General features: G+C 38.9%; 1 protein-coding gene across 7 annotated transcripts in view; it reads left to right on the forward strand.

The window, feature by feature from the left end:
- Positions 1 to 23,804, forward strand: part of PPFIBP2 (PPFIA binding protein 2) — a 96,437-nt gene that overhangs the window by 7,878 nt on the left and 64,755 nt on the right. For all 7 annotated transcript variants that reach the window (XR_005956688.1, XM_041485560.1, XM_041485577.1 and 4 more), the window contains exons 2-3: positions 8,767 to 8,864; positions 22,008 to 22,222. Coding sequence is in view for 6 of the 7 variants with exons in the window: in XM_041485560.1 (XP_041341494.1) it covers positions 8,801 to 8,864; positions 22,008 to 22,222 (279 nt within the window). In the remaining variant the exon portion in view is untranslated. The remainder of the gene's footprint in view (positions 1 to 8,766; positions 8,865 to 22,007; positions 22,223 to 23,804) is intronic.

Consider the following 23,804-nt stretch of genomic DNA (forward strand, 5'->3'; position numbering starts at 1 on the left):
ATGTGTAAAAGCCTGGCAGTCAGCATGCCCCCAGGTGTCACTCCTGGTTTTGACAGTGCATTTTATGACTTCAGGCCTTGCTGTGATGCCATTCAGGCCCTCTAAAATAATGTAAGAGTTCTTTTTCATTTTTCTGCTCTGTCATTACTAAGGTGTCTATTTCAGAGGCAGTAAAATTTGACTAAATGTGTAGCAATATCTTGTTTTGGCTACAGTTATACCCTAGAATTTGGAATTTTTCTATTTATTTCAACCATATGAAAGAGTTCTTGGGACTGGAAGTAACATGCAGTAGAATTCTTGCTACAGTTTTATTTTTCTGTCAAATCCTTTTGTGTCATTGTTCAAGTTGTTAAATACTTATGGAAATACTTATCTGAAAAGGAATCTAGAGAAATCCTCTGTGTGTTCATTATAATGGTTTAACCTGTGGATTTTTCATGCCCTAAAAGTAGTGGGAATTCGGAGAATAAAAGGTGTCCTTTAAATAGACCCCAGTGATGGATGATGCTGAACTTCAGCTGTAAATATGTATATAAAACCCAGAGAGCACTGGGTTTATGAACAGGTCTGTTCCTAGGCTCAGCTCTTGCATTCAGTTGATTTGCAAAATTTCCAAAAGCTTTCTGTGTCTTAGCAAATCTGTGAGCCAAAATGACTGAACTGGAGTACAGAAACTTTAGAGACTCCTGAGTGGAGGCCTGAAGGTTTTACTGAGCAATCAGTCAATATCTGGAAATGACACACACTTCCAGAGTTCCGCAAATTCAAGAAGACATCCTGATGCATGGAACTTTGAGGCTTTGCTTTTTCTTTGCTTTTCTATCTCTTTCTTAGTCCCTCGTATCATGTATAACATATAAGGAGATGTTTAAATTAATTTGGCTTACCCTTGCTAAGATGATTTGACATGGAAATGTATTCATTTTACATTTGTATAGAACTTGGAATAAATACCTTGAAATGGTTGGCAGACACTGCATGATGGGCTCTGTGGTTGGTAAGAACTTGAGAACACCTCTCACAGCTGATACTAAAAGGTGTGTGTGTGTATATATATATTACAGGACAATTTGGGGATCTCTTTTGTATCCTGTGCCACAGGAGAATGCCCTGTGTGGAAGCAGCACAATGAGCACTACAGAACTCTTTTTTTTAAGCCTATAAAATCTTTTCCCCAGGTACTCAAAATTTGATATACTGTTGTTTTTTGGGGTTTTTTTTATTATCATATTATCGCTTGTTTCACTTGTTGTGATAGAGTCAAAACAGTAGCAGTGCACATAGACGAGGGTGAAATACAAGAGCTGAGCACTTGGGTGGGTTTTCAGGGAGGTGAATCCCTGAAGAGCCTCCCCTGGGTAAATATGTGTTTCTGTGAGCAAATACAGCCTCCATCACACAGGTCACTGAGGAGGCCTGGATACCTTGTCACACATTCATTGTGGGCTGCTCCCTGTTCCCCCTAAAGCCAGCTTCTGGTTTCAGTGCATGCCTAATCTGTCTCTAGGCGCCTTGGTATTCACTTTTCCTCTTCAGGAAATCTTCCAGGATTCACTGGAAAAACAAGGATAAAGGGTGGTGCAGTCTTCTTGCCACCTGTAATAATGTTTCTTCAGCTGGGGGGGGGTGTTATATATTTCTCTCACCTCTGTGAATCTTAAAAGTATTAAATGTTGTTCTTAGATGTCCAGCTACTCTTCTGTCTGGCTTGCAGCATTACCTATCTGTATAAAGCCTTTTTTTCTCAAAAGTAGAAAATCATGTTACTCCATTAAGTATGGAAAGCAATTATGAAAGGAGGCTGGGATTTAAAATTCAGCTGTGGCACAGGGTTTGATACAGATTCTTTCTTAGTGTTGGCCAGTTTTGCAGGGAGTAAGATGTCCCACATTCTGAATAATGGAGGAGCAAAACCAACAAAAGATGTCCTTTCAAACCAAGGTTTTGCTTGCTTTGAAGAATTTTTGCCTCTTGGTGATGATGTCCAGGTGTTGGAATGATGAGTTACTTGTCCTTAGAATTGTCTTGTTAAAATTTAGGGCTTCATGTGATCAATGATCTCAGACTTAGGGAGAATTTAACAAAGCTTGAGGAAAAGGATGTATCACTGATAATGGGCACAAAGAATGCAGAATTTACAGGCCAAAGGGACTTTAGGCACAATTCCCAAGATAAGGAAGACGGTAACAAAGCCAAGGTAGCAACTGGTGCAACTCTGCTCTGTGTGTGGGTTGGTCTCTGGCCCACCAGGTGAAATTACCTATTTGGGGACAACAGTTAAACCTATTCTTGAGGCAGAGAAAGAGGAAAAACTTGAAGATAGCCTTTTTCCCAAGGATATTTTCAATAATCTTCAGGAAGCAATCTGTATAGGACTGTTTTGCTTATAAGCACAATCTCTTAAAGCACAGCTGTTAAAATTTATATTTTTGTTGATGTGCTGAGTAATGAGGGTTGTGGTGCTTTTCATAGTGATCCATTTGCTGTTCCCAGTTCAGTGCTTTTAATCCAAGTGGATTCAATTTTGATGAATTTGCTGTTTCTAGCAGAAGTGTGTTTTTCTTTTCTTTGTTTCCCACAGACACTTTCCTCAAAATAGCTACTGAAGGCTTCAATTTATACAGAAGTGCCTGATACTGTCAGTTCCTGTTAGTATGAATTCACCATATTTGTATCCACAGATGTGGGTTGGGTAATAAACCAGCCTAGTGAGTGTTATTTATAAATTACTGCACAGAATGTTTCAAAGGTGGAAAAAAACTCATATCAAAATTAATTTTGCGGAGTCAAAAAGTTGACTTTTTAGTACACATTTTTAGGCTTTACATCTAAAGCTGAGTTTACACTTCACAAGAGCCTTCATGTCACGTTTGTAAAGCTGAGGGAAATTCAGGAGAGAGCTTTATAATCAGAGTAACCCAAGAGTAGACAGTTTTGAAATAATAAATATTCATAAGAAGTGTTTTTCATCATTGTGTCTATGTCAAGCTGCTTTTCTGTGCAGTCTAACCCAGACCTCAGGTTTTTTACCTTAGATGTCTCGTGGATGAGAGTTGCCTCTTTGGATTGCAGAAAGTCAGTTTTCTAGCTCACCAACCCTGCCCTTTGTTCTGAGGTTCTGCTGCAGAAAAGCCCATCTGGGGTACCTCAGCCTCCCCTGGTGCCAGTCCTTCCCTGATCCTCACCTATCCCAGTGTCTGCCCATGTCAAGGAGAATTTAGAGCTCTCCACTTTTCTAAACCTCCAAAGTGAGTTATTTCTGTAGACATTTGTGGCTGTTACTCTGCATGGAAACATACACACCTTCACCTGTGTCATCGTGGCATTCTTTTGCAGATGCATTCTTTGGCATATTTCGAAAAATCAGAAATATCCTGCACCTTGAATGATTCCCATGGTGTTCCAAGGGCTCCATGGGCTCCAGCAGCTCTGCCAGTTCCCTGAGCAGTGTTTGCTCCTGGTTGGCAAGGCAGCTGATTTTTACAGTGATCCTAAGGAACTGAAGAAACAGAAAAGATTGGAAAATTGGACCTCCTGCATTTCTTTGACATATAAGATCTTCTGGCCCTGTGTTAGCACTGTTTAGTTTGTCTAAATTTTTAGGAGTTTTGCAGTGACTAGCTTTGAGAACTTTGCTTATCATATCTACCTAATCTCTCCCCATTGGTGTCAAGGATTTGTCATCTGCTTTACTCTAGGGCAGAGTTAATTTGTGCATGAATTCTGCATTTGCTTTTACTATAACTCCTCACCTTCCAATTTAGCAGAGCATGAAATTACACTACATGATGTGGGGTGGGGAGGGAAGGTGTGGTCTGAGCAGTTTCCCAGGTATTGGAGCTGGATTCAAGCAACTTCAAAGATCTCATTGAAATGTTGACCTTCATGGAAGAAAATTCAGAGCTGTGACCTTGAGGCCAGTGAGATTGGAAGGAAAATTAAAAAAAAAAAAAAAAAAAAAAAAAAAAAAAAAAAAAAAAAAAAAAAAAAAAACCACAGTTTATTTTAAATGTTGAAATTTTGAGGATCTAACTTTTCTTAGTTATAAAACTCTCTGAACTAGATGTGAACTGCAATACCAAATCTGACTTTTGTATGTGTTTGTTTTAAGAGCAGATATATTCATATTTTGGCTCAGAGACTTTCCTCTCATGTATTTTATCAGGTAGTGTTTTGTTCAGCTGAAGTTTGTATCCAAACTATTTATTCAGTGTGTTGCTTTTTTTTTTTTTTTAATTTTAACTAGTTAGATGTCAAAGTGAACTAAAATAATTCGACTTTTTGGACTTAATACAGTAGCAATTAATGCAATTTTTGTTTTAAGATTTGCAAAGTCAGAAGCTATAACATTTTTCTTTTATACTGCATATAGCACAGAAAACTTCATCTATCTGATAGCAACATAAAATTAAATGATGAAGGCCTTTTTTATGCTTTTAAGGACAAAGTTTAAAGCAACACTGAGGGCTGAAGGGCTTCCTGCAGTTGCTGGAAGTGTTACAGAGAGGAGCTGAAGAGAGCTCACTTTGCACATGCCATTCTGTCAGCGTCAGCTCTTATATGTAAGGATGAGACTTTGTGCAAACATGAGTCAGGAAATTTGGTTATGGTACCAGTAGGAACTGTAACTCAATATCCATCAGCCCTGTGGAGGAGCTGCTGTGAGGTGATCTGTGTTTTAAAGCATCGAGTATCAGTCAGATCTAGTATTTTTTAAAGGGAGCTTTCTTCTTTCCTTCACCTTCGGTTCCCCCAAAAATTGAAATTCAGACTTGTATTGGCAAACTTAATGGGTTTATTTTTGAAAAGAGATGTTTGGCTTTGACTTTGCCCCCTCATAGTGCAGTAAGTTCAGCAATGTATTTTAAATCACATTATTTAGCACATTATGTGTAAAAGCATCATTGCTTTATGCTTGTTGCTCTGACTTTCATCAGTAACACACAAATATGGTGCTTTTACAGTGCCAAGGTACTTCAGCATATCCCCTCACACAAGAGCAAGGTGTTGAATAGAGACTTTAACAGTTCTGCCACCTACCTGAAGCAATTTGCTATCAGCTCTTTGTTCAACTTTGGCTAATTGATATTTCTCTTTAGAGCTGCCCATTCTGCCTTCCTGTGGGCACTTTACACTTCCAGCTCAAAATAAACTTTTTTTTTTTCATTCCTAGTCTAGCTATTCTTAAAACCCTTCTGAAATAGCCTTGATTTTACTTATTACAGAATGGGTCATCAATGAAGGAAGAGGGTTTTTACCTTTCTGCCTATTCCAGTGAAACATATGAAGGGGAAATAGAGCAAGTACTGTCTGTATTAAGAAATAAATGAAATTTAGGCTAGAACGATAGAATGGTTTGGGTTGGAAAGGACCACAAAAGTCATCTGGCTCCACCTCTCCTGCCTGGGCAGGGATATCTTCTGCTGTCCCAGGTTTCTCAGAGTCCCATCCAGCCTGGCCTTGGGCACTTCCAGGGATCCAGGGGCATCCCCAGCTGCTCTGGGCACCCTGTGCCAGGGCCTGCCCACCCTCACAGTGAAGAATTTCCTCCTGTTTGAATGCAAACCTACCTTCCTTCAGCTTAAGGCTCTTACCTGTCTTTGTGTCACCACTGCCCCTGTGAAATGTCCCTCTCCAGCTCTCCTGTAACCCCTCTGGGCACTGGGAAACTGCTGGAAGCCTCCCTGAAGCTTTCTCTCCTCCAGGCTGAGCAAGCCCAGCTCACCCAGCTGTCAGATAAACAGGATTTCTGGCTGGAGAGGATCCCATTGAAGCTTGTACTGTAGTGTGAGATGTAACTTTTGTTCAATCCTTACTAAAGCTGTAAAACTTTTTTTTTAAAATATATGTATATATTTACATAAGCAAATAAGTCATGGTGTCCTGCATGTATTGATGTCATTCAGGAATGAAAACTGTAAAAAAGATTTGTAATTAAAATACCAGCAAATAGATGAATCCTGTTTGAGGGGCTGCTACAAGTGTCTTGTTATTAAATAGTGTTTTTAAAAGAATCCACAGTTGAAGATATTTCTATCAAATTAGATCAGAAATGGTAGGAGATGTAACAAGCCCTTTTCATAATACTGCTCAGAGCAGCCAAAGTGTAAGGAGGGAGTGTCTGGGAAAGTGAGACTTGCCTGGAGCACACGCAACAGGTCTGTCTAGAAAAAGATGTCAAGCAAGTAATATTACATTATCTCTCTGGAGCAAAGAACATTGCTTTTATTAATAAATCCTTGTTTGATCAGCAGGTTTTCTATAGCTTAATGCAGTTAGGCAGCAAATACTCCGTGGCTACAGGTGAGAAAATGGGCTGACTGTGGAGGCAGGGAGGAGATGGAAGATTCACTTCTGGTGGAGTTTTTCAGAAAACTTGCTGGGTTTTGCCAAGGCTTTGACTGGAGGTTTTTCCATCAGTGAATTTTCAAGTTTGTAATGCAGTGTATCAGCATTTTCTAAGCCTTTGTCACCACAAATGATGAAATACTATATCAGATGTTAACAAGAAATAGTAGTCCTGCATTTCTTGTTGGAACAGCCGTGTGCTGCTCCAGTGGCTTTCATCACAAATAAAAGCATGGAGTGCAACCTAGAATTAGAAACTCTATGCTATATTTAGAGTTTTTCACTCTTTTTCTACCTTCTAACTCTGAGCCAGGAATCTGCTGCTCTGATTTCCCTACACAGCTGGTGGCCATGCATTCCCGGGGGAGCCTTGGTGCCCCTCTGGCACCTGTTTGTCACCTGTAGGTGGATTTCCTGCCACTGAGGTGATTATTCCCCGTGGTATGGCTGCTTTGAACTAGAGGAAATACTGCAAGGAAGGAGGATCATTGCAGCTGAGATGTCTTTGGTGACCTGTGATGTGGCAACAGAAGATGGAAGTCTCCCAAAAACCAGCAAATGGAAGCAGCAGGATCAGGGGGAGTGTCTGGAAAGTTCAAGTGTGAAAGAAAGCACTCTGAAATTTTAGGTTTATATCAGCTGACTTAATGACTTTCCAGATTATTCTGAGCACAATTTATGTTATTTCCAGTGCCATTAAACGAAATATTTGGGTGACAAGTACTTTGGTTAAATTTAGCATTGCTTGTACTTAAAAGATTATTTTGACAAAAAAAAACGGAGGGACCAAAACCACTGATTCATTTCCATTAATCTGAGCCTTGGGTGACAGTGAGGATGAGGCATTTTCACGTTGCTCTTCACATCAATGTGATCTGAAGTTAAATTGTGGCTTACCCACTGTGACAAGCTATAAATGGCAGAGTTCAAATGAGAATGTTGCAGTTCCTGACTCATTCCTGCATCTGTCTCTCTGGATCCTGGGGTTATCAACATTAACTGGAATCAACATAGGATGCTGATAACACAGAGGCTCTCTATAAATGAGCTTTCTTTGTGTACGTGTCTCTAGCACCATGGAGAAAAACCCATGTCTCAGGATTCTTAGTTTTCAAGAGAAGAAAATTTCGGTTGGATGGTACAAATTTTCATTGTAGTATTTATTTCAATTCAAACTACTTGAATTCTTAGCACAAGTGATCCCATGACAAACACATATTTGTGGCATTTCAGAAGCATTGGAATCATAGGTTTGCATTTACACCTACTCACAACCTGAGTTATCTGAAGGATTTCTCTGTCCATTGTCAGACAGGTGTCTGGTGCTAGCTGCTAAAATTAAACAGTTTTATACCACAGCTCTTACAACTCACTGTAAAAGAAGGCTGAATGCTGAAAGACTGAATTGCAGCCTTCATGGAGCAGAAATGAAAATACTGTGAGCCTTTGTGGGCTCTGTGGGTGCTGTGAGCTGTGTTGGAGCCCTGTGAGCCAAGAGCCATCCCCGTTTCCTCCCTGCGTGGGCACTGCTCTCGTGCTTCTGTGGTGAAGTGATGTGCAAAAGGGCCTTATTCCAGAGGGGATTTTTTCACTGGCAGTGAAATGGACTGCATAAATTCTTCTCCCCTTTGAAATGTCATCTGTTGGCAGCAGCAGCTGCTGCTTGACTTAGAGTCCAGCAGCACCAACTCACAAGCAGGGACTCATTCTGGAAGATTTTTCTCTTTTTTTGTTATCCCCAATGTCAGATGGTAACATGAATGTATTTAATCTTGTTTTAAAGTAGCAGCAGTAACTTCAGAGAACTCATACCTGGGGCATTTTGCTTATTTGAACAGAAAAAATGGGATTTTTGGTGTCATGAAAGAGGTGGTGAAAAGACTGAACGGGGATATAGGAAGGAGGAGTAAAAACTATTTCAGAATTTTCTTTACTCTTAAGGCAAAAATCAAAAAGCAGGCCTCCTACAGATTTCTGCTTATAGGCAAGGCATGTTCTGCCCCATGTCTTCATTCCTCCATTGAACCTTAATCAATCCTCTTTTTTTTCCCCACAGAGGAAAAGGCTGAAATGCTCTGATCTTTGAATCTAGGAAACCATTGTTAAGGATGAGGAGCAGAAGAGTCTTGGGCTTCCAGTATTCGAAGTTTTTTGGGATTTTTTTATTTGCATTTGACTGTTTTAGTAAAATCTCTTTTTAAAAAAAATGAATCAGAACTCCCAAGTCGTCTACCAAGAACAGGAACAGGTTTTTTAGTTTTCTTATTACTGGGCTGCATTTTTGTATCACTAGGCTGCATTACTAAGCTGTAGCATGGATTTTGTTTGTGTAGCCTAATGCATAATGTGACAGTGAAACGCATTTTGCCATCAGGCTATTTAGTGTAATATGTGTGGTTTATTCTGTCTTTTCAGTAGAGGGAGTAAAGATCTGAAGAAATCCCAGAGGATGGCTTCTGATGCCAGTCATATGCTGGAAGCAGCTTTGGAGCAAATGGATGACATCATTGCAGGTACAACAATGCATTATTTTACACCACACCATCTTGAGACTTAACTGTGTCTGGTTTGCCTTTTAACAATTCTCAATTTATTAGGTTCTCTGACATGCAGATTTCACCATTAACACTCTGGTTTAATAGCCATGTGGAGAAAGCTGAAAGTAAAATAAAGGAAGTAAAACAAATCCTACAATTTCCCCTCAGACAGGTGAATATTGAAGTAAGAGAGATTTACTTTGCTTTAATGCTCTATGGTATCTTAAACACATCCTCAGCCTTGTGGTAACATTCCATATTTCACATGTTAGTTTAGTATTTTAATGTGGTTTTAAAAAAGTTTTCACTCACCAAGTCTTCTGGCTAGCTGGATAATTTATAACTGCATCAAACACATGCACATACAGATATATAAAAATGTGTGTACACATAAAAATATACATAACTTTTGTTATGCCCTGGGGTTTGTGCTCACACACCTCGCAGCAGGAGCTCCTTAAAGGAGTGTCAGGGTAGGGCCATGATCTCACTTGTGCACAATGAGAAAGAATTCACTAAAGCTTTATAAATCTGAATAGTGACACCCAAGCTGAGCCTTCTTCCCTGGTGATGGAGTCAATGGCATCAGCCTCTTGTTGCTGTAGTTGTGCTGCTCCTTGATCTTCTTCCTCCTCTTCTGGGAAAGCTTTCTGTCCAGAGACTGATATGGGGCGTTAAATGCCACCATCAGGATAGATCACCATCCAGATTTTTAGTTTAAACAATCACTAGGGATTGGTTTGTTTGGTTTTTTGCATCCTCATACAAGTCTTCCCTTTATTCTAAATGCACAAGCTTTAGCAGACTTGAGATACACAGAACTGTAAATATGAATATGGGATAGATATTACTGAAATGACTTTTCACACTGATGAAAAAAAATTCTGCAGAACCTTATTCTAACAAGATTTTAACCAATGGAAGTTAACTGGGATTTTATTTTTGCACACCTAGCGAAACACCATAGATAGGGAAGCACTGAACTTCCCTCAGATGTGTAAGGGGAGAATAAGAAAAGCAAGTCCCAAACCATAATTCATAAATTAGGGAACTGTAATACTTTTTAGCCACTGGGATGCCACGGCAGCTGTGCTCAGAAATCACCTGCACACAAATGGAACTCAGTGTCTCCCTTCTGTGGTGATTTATACAGCTCTGCAAACATTGGGGATATCATGGATGCAGTGGTGGTTCCACTCTGCAGAAAAGGCAAGAAAATGAAAAAAGAGTCACTCTATTTATATTTGTTTTCAGATTAGAGGCTTATTTTTTTCCCAGGAGCTATCAGTTGTGAGGCGAGTCCTGGCTATGACAATTGGTGTTTAGTGCTGGGTGTTTTTTCATGTTTTTCATAGAAAGATAGCCTCCTAATGTGGGGCATAACTGATTAAATAGCAATATATGACAGCCTAAGAATTTTTTTTTCCTAAATTTCGTGTCAGAAAAGTAATTGAGGCCAGAAGACAGCTTTTATTTTGGTTGGTTGGTTGATTTTAATCTTTTCTCTGCTCCTTTTTCAGATTGTTTGTTTGTACCATACCATTTCAGGGTTTAATCTTGATAAGTAAGGAATAAAATTAAATTTTTCCAGGCTTTCAAACGACATCACTTTTACCCCCATCACTTTGCTGTCTTGGTGGTGTAGAACACTAATGGAGAGAAGCAAAGCAGACGTTGGAAGAACTATTCCCTGGAAATCAGCTGATCACAGCTGTTCTGTGCTGGTGACCAAGCCCTAAAGTAAAAAGATTCAGGCATAAATAAACTCCAGTGGCACATGGAGTTTATTTCCACAGTGGTCATGAGCAACCTCTCCAGGAGAGCTGACTTTGTGACTTTGCATTACTTATATTTTCAGTCTGATGTCCCCTGATAGGCAGCATAACATTGAAAACAGGCTTATATAAAGATACCTAATGGGGGAAGAAACAAAATATTTCCCAGACAGTGCATCTGTCAAGCCTCATGGATGTTAATTGAATGCTTCCCACATGCTTTCAGTGTTATATCTACCTGTACTAATAAAGAAACATATTGATTTATTTCCATACTTAGGAAAAAGTCAGTTGTTTGGAAAGGTTGTTTACCTTGTTTCTTTATTATCTTCCTTTGCCAGAAATAGATAAAACCTTTTAAGACAGGTTAAGTCTGTTTTCATTCTCCTCTAGCCAATGTTCTGTGTGTTCCAGAACAATTTCTTGAATGTTCTGGCCTGATTGAAGGACCAAGTAGATCTGCTGGAGTCTATACTTGGATACAGCTGTTATCCCAATTTATCTGAAACTGAGGAACAGAATGATTATTCGAGTTTGATTCTCCCTAATTCAATCCAGTAAGCTTCTGTATGCAATTTGGGCAGGGACTGGAAAACAGGAATGGTCTTTTGTCCTGTATGGTAGTGAGAGAAAAAATAAGGTAGAAAACCCCTTTGGAAGGATGACTGTAATACTGTACTGAAACAAACCAGGACTGAGAACAACACGAGTTATTTCTAACATCTTTTAGTTACAAGCCTGAAGAAAAATCAGAGCAAAACAATACATGTAGTAAAGAAGAAGCTAACGCAATTAGGAATTATTCAAATAATATACACAATAATACATGTGAAAGTAGATAATTATCAAGCATTAAAACACTGCCTGTCATCCCAGAGTCTGCAACAGCTGATAAGACTCAAATCAGTGGAGAATTGGGAAATCATGTCCAGATAATGATTCTCCAAGCTCACTTTAAAAATAAGTTCAGCTGTCATATTGATAAGGTCAAATTGCCAAGCCAAAATGACTTGAATATTATTTTTGATGCAGAAAACATCTGGGTTTGTTGTCAAACATCCCATCCAGGTAGAGCTTCAAATATGGGAAAAAATCATCTGTACATATGTAGCTGCTCTTAGAGCTGACAGGAAACAGCAAAAGATCAGTTTTTAAGAGCTTGTGCTATTTCGATTCACTGTATCCAGATTCTGTGGACATCTCCAGGATTCAAAGACCTAAGTTTACTTAGGTAAACACAGCTGATAAAAAAGACATTTTCTTTTGCAATGAGGCCTGAGTGAGTGCTGGGAGAGCCACACACTTCTCTTGGTCTGTAGGAACAAAGTTAGCATTACTCCCATTTTAGAGAACTGAGAAGTCCAGAGATGAATATCTGACATTGTTCAACTTTTGAAGCTTGAGTATCAAGGTACATATACATGTACAAAAAGAGAGCATCCTGTCTCTTTAATCAGCCCTCATTTCTTTTGTTTGCTTCATTATCAATAAAATATTGGATTGTGGCCATTTAGGGTAAGAACTGGGTATGTATGCAAATATATATCACAAGTATTTACAGATTTGCACTTTTAGCCTTCCAATTTCCAAGAAGTCCTGGCCCTTGCTCCAAGAGGTGGCATCTCTCCTGCAGGATTCTGATTAATCCAACCAAGCAGTCCCACTGCAGCCTGTGCTCATTCTCAGTGCAGCACAAAACCTATTAGTGCTCAGACTGCATGAGGGGAGGATTGTGAGGCAAGATTAACAAATTGAATTTCACTGGGCCTGATCAAATTTGACAGATAGGTCAGTGTTCCCAAGTCTTTTATGCCTCGGTACATCTGTACTGATAACCCGCCCTCAGAGCTATATAAATTAGGCACGCTAAATGATTAGCCTTATTTGACTAAAATAGCAAAAAGGGCTAATGTGATTGTCAATGCACATCACTTAGCCATTAGCTGGAGCGACTTGCACTCCAAACAGAGGCTTCCTCTCAAAAAAAGCACCATATATCAGATCCATCTACTCGTTCTTCATTTAAGGTGCGTGACTTTGGCATTGTTTCCCTCTGAGCTTTAACCAAGTCATTACTTCTTCTTTTATTCAGCTTGTACCCATTTATTAAGATGTGCTTCTTTATAGGACTGTAGATTTTGGTTATTTTTCTTTGCAGTATATCATAACAAATTAATACAGTTTTTATTTTACAAATATTTTATATCAAACTGCTTCTTGCTGTCATCAATTTGTAAATCCATTATTTCCTTTTGTGATTAATGACCATTAATTCTAAGTTCTAAAAACTCCCATCACAATATAGTTTGCTGCAGAGTCTCTTCAAATTCACCAAGTCATCAGTGTAATTACTGAGTTTCCTTTTAACCAGAGCTCCTGCAATTATTGCTCACAAGAAAATAATGAGAAAGTTAATTGTGTTATCACATGGGTCTGTATCAATGCTTCAGTATTAGCGCAGAAAGATTAAAAAGTAAATACAATTTAAAAGTTGTGTAAGGAGTATTCATGTGATTCATGTGTGAATTCCCTTCTCCTGAGCTGGCAGAATGTTGGTGTTATGGCTTTGGCTGCTGTGTTAGAAACCCAGCCCCTGCCCACAGCCTCGCTGGAAAAGGGGCCTCCAGAGGAAATTGTACTGCAGAGATAAACAGGCTTTTAGTGCAAGCTTAATGCATTTTCCTCATGGGATTTACCAGCCAGAGTTTGAAGGAGGATCTGTTTGTGGGGGTTATTAAATCACCTCTAATAAGTGATTAGAACTTGGTTTCTAAACAAAAAAAGAGTACTGCCGCTCACTTGAACTCCTTTGGATGGGCTTTAGGTTCTGTGGAACAAAGTTTTCACTGAGTTCCTAGACAAATAAAAGGAAATCACAATATTTCCTGGTGACCTCATCCTTCATCCCTGTGTAGCCACGTGTCATCACAGCATTCATTCAGTCTCAGAGCACTTGAACTGAGGAGGATGGACACCTCTGTTCTGCTTCTTGAGGGATTGAAATTGTCCAGAGCAGACAGAGAGCGCTTAATCCTATTTTTGTGTGCTGGGGAGGAGCTGGTGGGTCTCATTTGGAGCCCATGCTGCCTGACATGCAGCTGATGGGCACAGCTGGGACTGTGCAGAATGGCTAGAAAATAGCCTCTGTTTGTCCTTTTCAGTTTGTACTCTTCCAGACAGTTTTATGTTTTTATCACTTAAATCCTATTCAAGGTTTACAATACTTTCAAAGTTTGGTTTCTATAGTAAAGGTATATAAGTTTATAATTTTAATAGGAATCTTTGTAGAATTTCACTTCAGAGCACTGAACTGACTATTTAAAATAATTATGAGTGAAACAGAATAATTTAAATACTAAGCAATTTCCATCATTGTAGATCAGAGTAAGTGGACAACAACAGTGGCAATGGTTTTTTTGCATTTCCTAAATAAATTACAGTTGTGTTAAAAGACTGTGCTTCAGTTATGGTTAGTGCATTCCCTTTTTTTTCTGTTATTTTTCAATCAATGATTTAGGCTACTCCTTCTGAACAAAAGAAATAATATACCTAGAGCACTTGTGTATCTTGTTTCTGCTATGCATTAAGTAAGGTGAGAATTTGTGAAGTTATAATATTATGGCTTTATAACCATTAACTACAGTGTGTTTATGCACAGATCTTACAGCAATAGAGATATGAAAAAGAAAATTACATAGAAAATTACTTGAAACGTGGTCTTTGATAGAGGAATACACATCTTCCTGTCATAACACTTCCAGAAAACTGTGTGTCAAGAATGAGGAGGGCTTGAGGGGAAGGGAAAGATCAGAATTGTGTGTGACCTCTAACTATCCAGGGTATTAAAGGAGGAAATAAAAAAGCTGAACACAATATTTACAGTTTATCATTTGTGGGGTTTTATTTTTTACCACTTAAAATTTAAGTTGCTGACATTTATTTTCAGATACTTGACTTCAGAAAAGCTGATCAGTTAATTCCTCAGATATCAACAATAACCTATTTATAGCAATTTAAAATATTTTAAACATTTTAAAATAGAGCAGTTCATTGTTTTTCTACTTACTCAGTTCATCATTTTTCATGCCAGTCTCTGTGGCCTTGCCTTTAATTTTGTTAACAACACCTAAAACGAATGTACACACTTGAATAACTATTACAGCCATTTGTTACTATAATCAGCTGTTTATTAAGACTTTTACTGTGCTGTAGCCTTCAGGTTAAGACTTTGCATAAGTGTCCAGGTGCATTTTTGGTTTGAAAGCATGTGAAAATCAGGGCACCTTGCATGCTGATTTGTGTCTGTGCAGCACTGGCTACTCATCCCTTCCCCAGGGTTGCCAGAGCAACCTGACCTTTGGAATTTCCTCAGTTTTGAGTGCTTCACTTTGCAAGAGGTCACTACAGCTGTCCCCAAACATGCTTCCCCTTCTCACTTTCAAAATCATGGGGCTCCGAGCACAGGATGGAGAGGGGAGCCTCTCAATATTGCTTGCAGGACTGATGGATTCCCTCTGCAAATAGGGCAGAACTGCAGAACTTAGAGAGTTGAAAGCACTGAGAGCGTCTTTCCTATAAATACTTAATTATTATCTAAAAAATAGGTGTTTAAAATTGTTTGCTGTAAGGCAAAGTGGTCCAAGTCAAACTGATTTACTGATCTGTTTGGTCTTTGACTTCCCTTGCAAGTGTTTCTGCCTTTCCAGCAAAGCAACAGAAGTTTTCTTAAACATGGGAGTTAAATCTAATTCAAAATGGAAAAATACTTACAGTTTAAATACGCTACTTAATTTTTTTTTTTATTTCTGACAAGAGATAGGTTTTTTTAAGTATAAAACAGCAGAAATACTGTCGTGATGGAGAGGGGAGCCTCTCAATATTGCTTGCAGGACTGATGGATTCCCTCTGCAAATAGGGCAGAACTGCAGAACTTAGAGAGTTGAAAGCACTGAGAGCATCTTTCCTATAAATACTTAATTATTATCTAAAAAATAGGTGTTTAAAATTGTTTGCTGTAAGGCAAAGTGGTCCAAGTCAAACTGATTTACTGATCTGTTTGGTCTTTGACTTCCCTTGCAAGTGTTTCTGCCTTTCCAGCAAAGCAACAGAAGTTTTCTTAAACATGGGAGTTAAATCTAATTCAAAATGGAAAAATACTTACAGTTTAAATATGCTACTTTTTTTTTTTTTTATTTCTGACACGAGATAGGTTTTTTTTTAGTATAAAACAGCAGAAATACTGTCGTGTCCTGGACACTTACACCAACTTACCAAAGTGCAGTAATACGTTGCAGATAAACTCCACACATCAATGCTGTTTTACTGAGTTTTGGGGAAGGACTGAAAAGAAGCAGAAACATAAATAGCTGCAGACACAACATGTGGCAAAGAAAGGCAGTTAAGCCATGATGGCCAAAGCCCCACAGGATTGAAAATCTGAGACACAAAGGTTCTTTTGTAGTTTGTATGATGTGATCTGTTCTTCAGTGCAGGAGTGAGTCAGTTCTTTAACAGGCAAGTGGACAGATTTCTAAGATTGAAATTTAAGGAGGTTTGGTATCATTAAATTCAAAATTGTATCTTGTCCACTTCTTTAAGTTAATGAAATTAATTTGAGAGTCTCTTTAAAAGTGAAAACTCTGTAATCTTAATGAAACAAGTTTCCTTCACTCCCTCACAAACTGAATGGTCTTACTACTGCTTATTACAAACAATTACAGATTTTGTGCTAGAAATGCTGTTTTACTTAAACTACTGATTTCACTGCCCCTAAATACACTCCTTTTTTATGTGTAATTTTTTTTTAAAAAGAGAAAATTCTTGCAAGTATTTTTTTTTCTTTAATAAATGTGTTGATCCTGTTTTTCCTGTGCAATGGAGACTTAGCCTCAAACCTCAATTACAGCTGCATAATCCATCCTCCTTTTTTTTCACCAGGCTGCTTAGCTTGTGTTTCTGGATAGGAGAGACTTTTTTTGTTGTAGCTGTGTGTGCAGTCCCTAAAAGTGCTGCACATCACAGCTCAGCGTCTAGAAGCATGAAGGAAAGAAGTCTGAGTAATTGCACCTATAATTTGCATAAGAAATTATAGACAGTTCTTGGAAATTGTCTCAAAGATGCCATGTGTGATTGTAGGCAGAGCTCAGCTGAAAATCATCTGAGCTGCGTGAGGCTCTCATCTGAATGTGGTCATTAGTGTTTTTAGGCTTGGAAATTTTTTCCTAGGGCTTCCTGCTAATCCAGCTTAATAGTTACTTTTCCCTGTAGTTAAAGATCTAAAAGCAGAGATTTGAGGAGAAGTTAATACGAGCTGTGATTCAAAACACACAGTTTGTTATGTATTCTGCATCACAGCATGGGAAGAAAGGCTTGTGTGAGCTCCCTCTTCACTGATTCTGCAGGAGGCTTAGGAACCAGGAGGCTGAAATATGTCCTGTCCAGCCCTTACAGCTGGTTTACATAAATTCACATTTTCAAGGCTGTCTTCATGAGAAAAAGAAAACTGTGCTTCAAAGAAAATTGCACTGTGTAATCTTGAAGGAGAGAGGAAGAACTTGGACAACCTAGATGCTCACTGAGTAAAAATTCAGGTAAAAATGTTCTCTAGCAGTGTAATGATTGACTGAAAAGCCAGAGGAAAGGTATGTTTATAACTTTATTCTAAACCCTGTTGGCCAGATGTCAATATTGTTGCTCATGAATATTTTCAGCTTTCTAGAAAGTCATCCTTACCCAGCATAGATGTGGGGTTTGGTGTTTGCTGGGGGGCTTTTGTTGTTTTTTGCTGATTTGTGATCTAAAGGAGCCAGCAATCTTAGGAAAGTCTCTTTTTAACCCCTGATGGTTGAGTTGTACATTACCTGGAATTTTTTTCAAAACTCAGCCAGTTTGAGAGTGAAAAAATTGGGATGAAAAGGATGAAGGCAGGGGATCAGAAGTTAAGATGCAAGGGAAAGTGAGAGATCAAACACAACATCTACTGCTAGGAGAGATGGAAGCTGTGTGATGGATGAATGCACACAACAATGGGCTGAGGAGAGGGGGTTTTCAACCTGGCAGGGCGTTTGCCTCTTTCTTTACTTGTGCCTAGTAACTTATTTTTGCAGGCTACTGGCAGTGCTGCTTTCTGAATAGGTTATGTATTTGCCCAAAAGAATGTTTCTTTGAAGCCATTCTGTTAATTGCAAGGAACTCTGAGAGAAAAAATGTGCTTGCATGGTCAGAGTGGAAGAAATGTGTAACTTAAAAGTTGTTTTGCTTGTTTTATTACTTATTTTATTCTTCCTGCCTACATGTGCAGCTGCCTTTAACCTCCTTCACTCACCGACTGTTTGGGGAGGCCAGGAGGGAGCTACAGTTTCAACATTTTTTCTCCCTTACTTTCTTTTTTTTTCCCCTGCTCTTCTAAAGTGTACATTCATGATGAATAATTGTGTTCCAGGAGTACACTAGGAAACCATGGTGTTAGGTATTATATAAACTTCATGACAAAAGATTCCCCTGTGTCCTGTTTACCCCTGGAAAAAGAAGTGAGGTACAGGAAGACTGTGACTTGCTCAAGAAAAAAAATTAGTTCTTTTGCAAGAGTTCAAAACTGTACTTATTTTTCCTGAGTGTTGTTAAAATTCTGATGTGTGAACTGCATTCTTCCCCTCTTCAGTTATTTATAATAAAGCTACACAGATATAGACAGCTGTTAATGGTGGAGAGTGCTGGTAACAAATAATGTTGTGTGGCATCTCTCTCTTTTTTTTTTTTTTTTTTAGTTTTATTTCCATTAATCTGCAAGATTAATCCTAATTCTTACTGTCTGGTGCTAAAATTTTGCAGCACAATGGTGTCAAGGTTTAAAGCAAGGCCAAGAAATACAATTATTTACTCCTACACACTTCTGTTTTCCAGGGGGTGTTCTTCTGGTGAGCAGTGCAATCCTACTTAATATGAAACTACATGGAAAGCAAATAAGAGAAGCAAGCCTGTGATTCATTTGAATTTCAGCAGTAAATCAGGAAGTTTTCTGAATTAAAGTGCTGAGTTGGGCTCTGTATTTCTGCATTTCTGTCCCTAGTACAAAGTGCATTATTTGTTGCATTTGAAGGAGTTCTCCATTTTTCATTGCAGCTAGGAGAAGGAAAGGGACCACGTTAGCAATACATAGCAAACCAGTTTTAAAGTAATTCAGTATTTTGCAAAATGTGAGGATGCAGAGAATTCTGCCAGCCTGCACTGTCACTTGAAGAGCCTGGGATAACTCAAGGATGCCTATGGAGCATGCCCAGCCTCAGGAAATCACAGAATTCCTGGCTGGCTCTGCCTGTGCTCCAGCACTTTAGAATTTTATCCTTTATAGAATCAGTTCCTTAAAGGTGACAGTCCATGTGTGTACATGCTGTTCTCCCTGGTGTTTTGGTAGAGGCAAATCAAATAAAGGCACGATGGAATGTGTGAATATCACTGACACTGGATTTTCCTGCATCACCTGGGATTGTTTGCTGTGGAAGGCAGATGTTGCCAGGAGTGTTCCAGTCCTGACAATGCAGGGATGGAGACAAGAGATGATGCACAGTGAGTCACTTGGGCTGGTGAGCAAAGGTGTCACCAATACTGTCCTGGAGAAAGTCACAGTGGTACACTTGATGGAGATGTTTATTTGACTATATAAACTATCTACCTAGGACAATTAACTGAACCCCTGAACAACTGTTTTAAATTGTATTTAGCTTGTTTGATTATTTTGGGTTGTTTTGGGGTTTTTTTCCCACACCTGAAGTATCTGTTGTGGGCCTGTAAGTTTATGTGGTTTTGTTTGGATTGTGTGGAATTTTGTTTGGTTTTTTCTCTTATCTATAAATAAAAAATATCCATAAAAATAACATGAAAAAACCTATAGCAGAATGCTCCATTTCAGTTTTTTTCCATTCCATAAATATTTTAAATTGCCAGTTCATTGAAGGGATAATAGCCACCACGGCTGAGTATGAAACAGCTTTGAATCCTGTCTGATTTTCTAGGGTGAAAAATGCTTGCTAAGCAGAAAGACAGTATTGGCATGGAGTTTTCCAAAGAGTGAGAAATAGCACAATTATCATAGAATCAATGCTGCTTAAGGAGTCAGTGTCATAGTTGTGTGTGAATCTCTCAGGATGTAATAAACCTCTCTGGCTGAATGAAAAGATGTCATTGGTTATATGATCCAAATGGCCCCTTACTCAATTTGTAAATCTGCTATTTTTAGTTTAATTGTTTAATATTAATCTGCATTAGGAGATACAGAAACAAGCTGGCCTGAGTAGCTGAGAGCATAGAAATACGTAAGAAAATGTCATTTAGGGGTTAGAGAGCACAAGCCCTGCAGAGCAGTCAGTTGATCCTCCCCTCAAAAGGAAGTAATTCAGGAAGCCAAGGGTGGTTCACGGGGTGAGGTTGTCTCCTGTGGCAGCCTTGGAGCACCGGATATTGAGGAAACTTTATCTTGGACATGGTCTTGGCCAGAAATTAAGATGAGATCTTGCACTGGAGGTATTAAAATAAACTCACAAGCAGCAGAGGTCAACAGGATCAAACAGAATATTCTGAGTCTGAAAGAGATTAAGGTAATATGAAATGCTTCAGTAGCGAAAATGACTGTTGCTTTACCAAAATAAAAAAAGAAAAATCCTGCTACAGAGCCTTGCAAAATGTCCAGGGAGGGCTTTTCTTTATTTAAAACAGTTAAACTCCCCACATGGATCATATGGTAGAATTCAAACCACACAAATTTTTGCAAAAACATGACAGACTACTTTGGGTGGTTGAAAGAGTTTTTGAAGAAAACCTGGTTAATATTATTTAAATTTTCCCAAATGCTGTGAGTAAAATTAAGGATTCATTAAATGAGAGACCAAGTATTGTCTTTGTTCAAAAACTGGGAATAATGTTAGCACTAAATGATCAATGAGCAGTTTGGTTAAAACCTACTTTAGGTGCAGAAGTTATTTCTGTGTCCTGGGACCTCCAGTGTTGGTGTATTCACGTGATGTGTATCAGGTGCAGGTAAAATGAAACACTGGGTCCAAACATGTTTGCAATGCCCAGACCATGGTAGACAAATGACCACAGCAGGCAGACTAACACTGATTAATGTGAGGTACTGTGCATTCAAGAAGAAAATCTGAATTCCTTATACATTTTTACATCACGTTAGATACATCTGCTCAGGGGAAAAATAAACGTAGCAGGTCATTTTCAAAGATTTTTGTTCCCTTTGTTGCTAACACATAAACTATGTTAAACACATGAGTAAAAAGAATAATAGAAGAGATTATTAAAATCCCCTTGTGTACATCAAGTATGTAGTTTTCTAATGAATACTAAATGTTATGTAGAGCCAGTGCAATGGGAATGATAAAAAACCTTAAAAAAAATCTCCCATTATGTCAAATAGGAAGGGAAATTGTTACTTTTTTATGCCAGAGAGAACATGAATGAAGACATGTGTATGCTCTATTATATACATGAGGCAATGAATTGTAAATAACAAGTTTTAAAAGTAGAGTAAATAGAAAGTTTCTACCTGACTGCTTCTTAAAGACACAAAGGCATGTTAAATGAAATCAAAGTCTGAAATTCAGTACTGAGAATAGAGAGCTTTAGTGTGCATCTCAGGGTACTAAAACAGTAAGTTTTGGAGATCTTAGAATTTGTATTATTTATAATACTTCCATAAGTGAGTTATGGTTTTTTGTGCCTGTTCTTTTTGAGAAAAATAGTATTGGTGTTGGAGGACTGGCAGGAGAGAGACGGTGCAATTGGGAGAGCTTTCTGTAATTTGTAGAGCTAGAAAAGTTTCATTTGCTGTTTTTTGCTAACTTTTTGGGTGTTGTTCTCTGTGGGGGGAGTTCTAAAGCTGCTCATGATCATTTCTATTTTTCTAGATCTGGTAACATGATCTATTTTGATCCCAGTTTCTTGTCAGAGAGCTGCATCAGTCATTCATTGCTTTGCAGTGTGCAGTGTGGGGACTTTCAATGGTGTAGCTGAGAAGTTAGTGACATCTCATGGTAACTCTGGAAAACTACAGGTGGTTTGGGATAAACTTTGGGATTTATATTGTGGACATTGGAAACGTGACCTAGGTCAAAATTCTTTTTTGATATGCATGTCCACACCTCTTGCTTTCGTTCTCCAGATTTCATGATTTCTCTAGAGACCAATTCAGGTGTTTCTGAGCCTGAGATGAAGGTTTTCAGCCTGGAGTGAAACGTCAGTCTGAAGTCCAAATATTGTAGTGTGCAGTACCTATAATTTGCCACCTACAGAGCAATTATATGACATTATTGTCTCTCCTCACTTTGTTTTTCTTTAGGCACAAAGTCAGCCACAGAATATGCTAATGGTGGTTATGATATTGTGTCACCTGCTCCATCGGTGTACCTGGGCACATTTCAAATTTTGCACCTCCTGGAAGATCTGAAGATGGCCCTGGAGATGCTGGAGGACCCTCAGGAGAAAGAAGCTCTGAGAAACCAAATCCCAGGGGCCACGGCACTGTGTCTGAGGGAGTGGTTCGAGGAGAACCTGGTGAGTTGTTATTTGAGCTTTTCCATTTTGTCTGCAAACAGGGTTGGGTCAAGTATTTCCATGCTTAAATCATTTTCATGGTAACTGAAATCTGCATACTTAGAGGACTGCAGGGGGTGGTGAGCAATAATAGCTGAGGATATCACTGCTTTATGTACTGATTTCTAAAGCATTGCAGATATAGGAGTAGAAGACGTTGGTAAAAGACCTTATTTTGTCCTTTGGGGAGAGAAGAGTTAGTAAAAATTAAGTACAAAAAAAAGTTGCCTTTTCTGTCGTTTCTTTTGTTTGCTTTATTTCACTTTATGCTGCACATAACAAATTTATAATTATTTACAAAACTTCTAACTTTTAAACTGTCAGTTTAGAATACAGTGACATTTTCTGTGGAAGGGCAGATCCAGACTGGATGATCCTCATTTCCCTTTCCGTGCTGCATTGCCTTTGCTATCAGATCTCCAAAGCATCCTGTACACCAGGCAGGGGGGATAAATGCAGAAAAGCCTTTGATTCTGAAGGGGAGACATTCCTCTTGGGATAGGTGGGGAATAAACATCTGACTACACTGCAAAAGGCTGAGGTTTACCAGGTGAGGAGCAGGTCCTGAGACAGACCTCAACAGAAGAGACTCACTGGGTGTAAAGGAAGAAAAACACAAAATTCCCCTTCTCCAAACCTGCCACTGCCAGGGACTGGTGGGTTCCTCATGAGTAAAAGAAGAAATCCTGCATATTGTTATTTAATTTTTCCCAAGAGCTATGACCAAAATTAAGCATTCATTAAGTGAGAGACCAAGTATCATCTTTCTTCAAAAATTGGTTGACATGGGGAATAATATTAGCATTAAAAGATCCATTAGCAGTTTGGTAAAAAGCTAATTTAGGTGCAGAAGTTATTTCTGTGTCCTAGGACCTACCGTCCTAGGATGCAGGAAATGCAGGAAAGCCTTTAATTCTGAAGGGGAGACATTCCTCTTGGGATAGATGGGGAATAAACATCTGACCACACTGCAAAAGGCTGAGGTTTACCAGGTGAGGAGCAGGTCCTGAGACAGACCTCAACAGAAGAGACTCACTGGGTGTAAAGGAAGAAAACCACAAAATTCCCCTTCTCCAAACCTGCCACTGCCAGGGACTGGTGGGTTCCTCATGGATAAAACCTACCTGTGGCTTCCCCAGCTCCAGAAATTTTCCTGGATTAATGCTTTTCCTTCTGGCTTTGTCAGTGCATGCAACTTCCATGGAACCATGCCTGCGGCCCCTGCTTTGGTGTTTATGATCTGCTGGGGCTGCCAGTGCTGGCTGTAACCCCAGGTTTTGGCTGCTTTTGTCTGTGCTTGTCAGCTGCTGGCTCCTTGGCATTCTTCACTCTGTGGCTGGAAAATCCTGTTTGGGCCCACGTGAGAGAAAGGAATGAGAATTTCGTCCCAGTTTTGAAAGCTAAAGGTGTAGGCAATGTTTAATTTGCATTTACAGTGTTAGATTTTGGATTCAGGTATCCTTAGGCCAGCTCTTACCAAATGCTTGCCTCAGCAGAAATTTTAATGATTTTTCTAATCTTTATGGTAGCTAAGAGATGAGTT

Source organism: Pyrgilauda ruficollis, unplaced genomic scaffold (genome assembly GCF_017590135.1).
Source record: "Pyrgilauda ruficollis isolate IOZ18807 unplaced genomic scaffold, ASM1759013v1 scaffold119, whole genome shotgun sequence".
Lineage (NCBI taxonomy): Eukaryota > Metazoa > Chordata > Aves > Passeriformes > Passeridae > Pyrgilauda > Pyrgilauda ruficollis.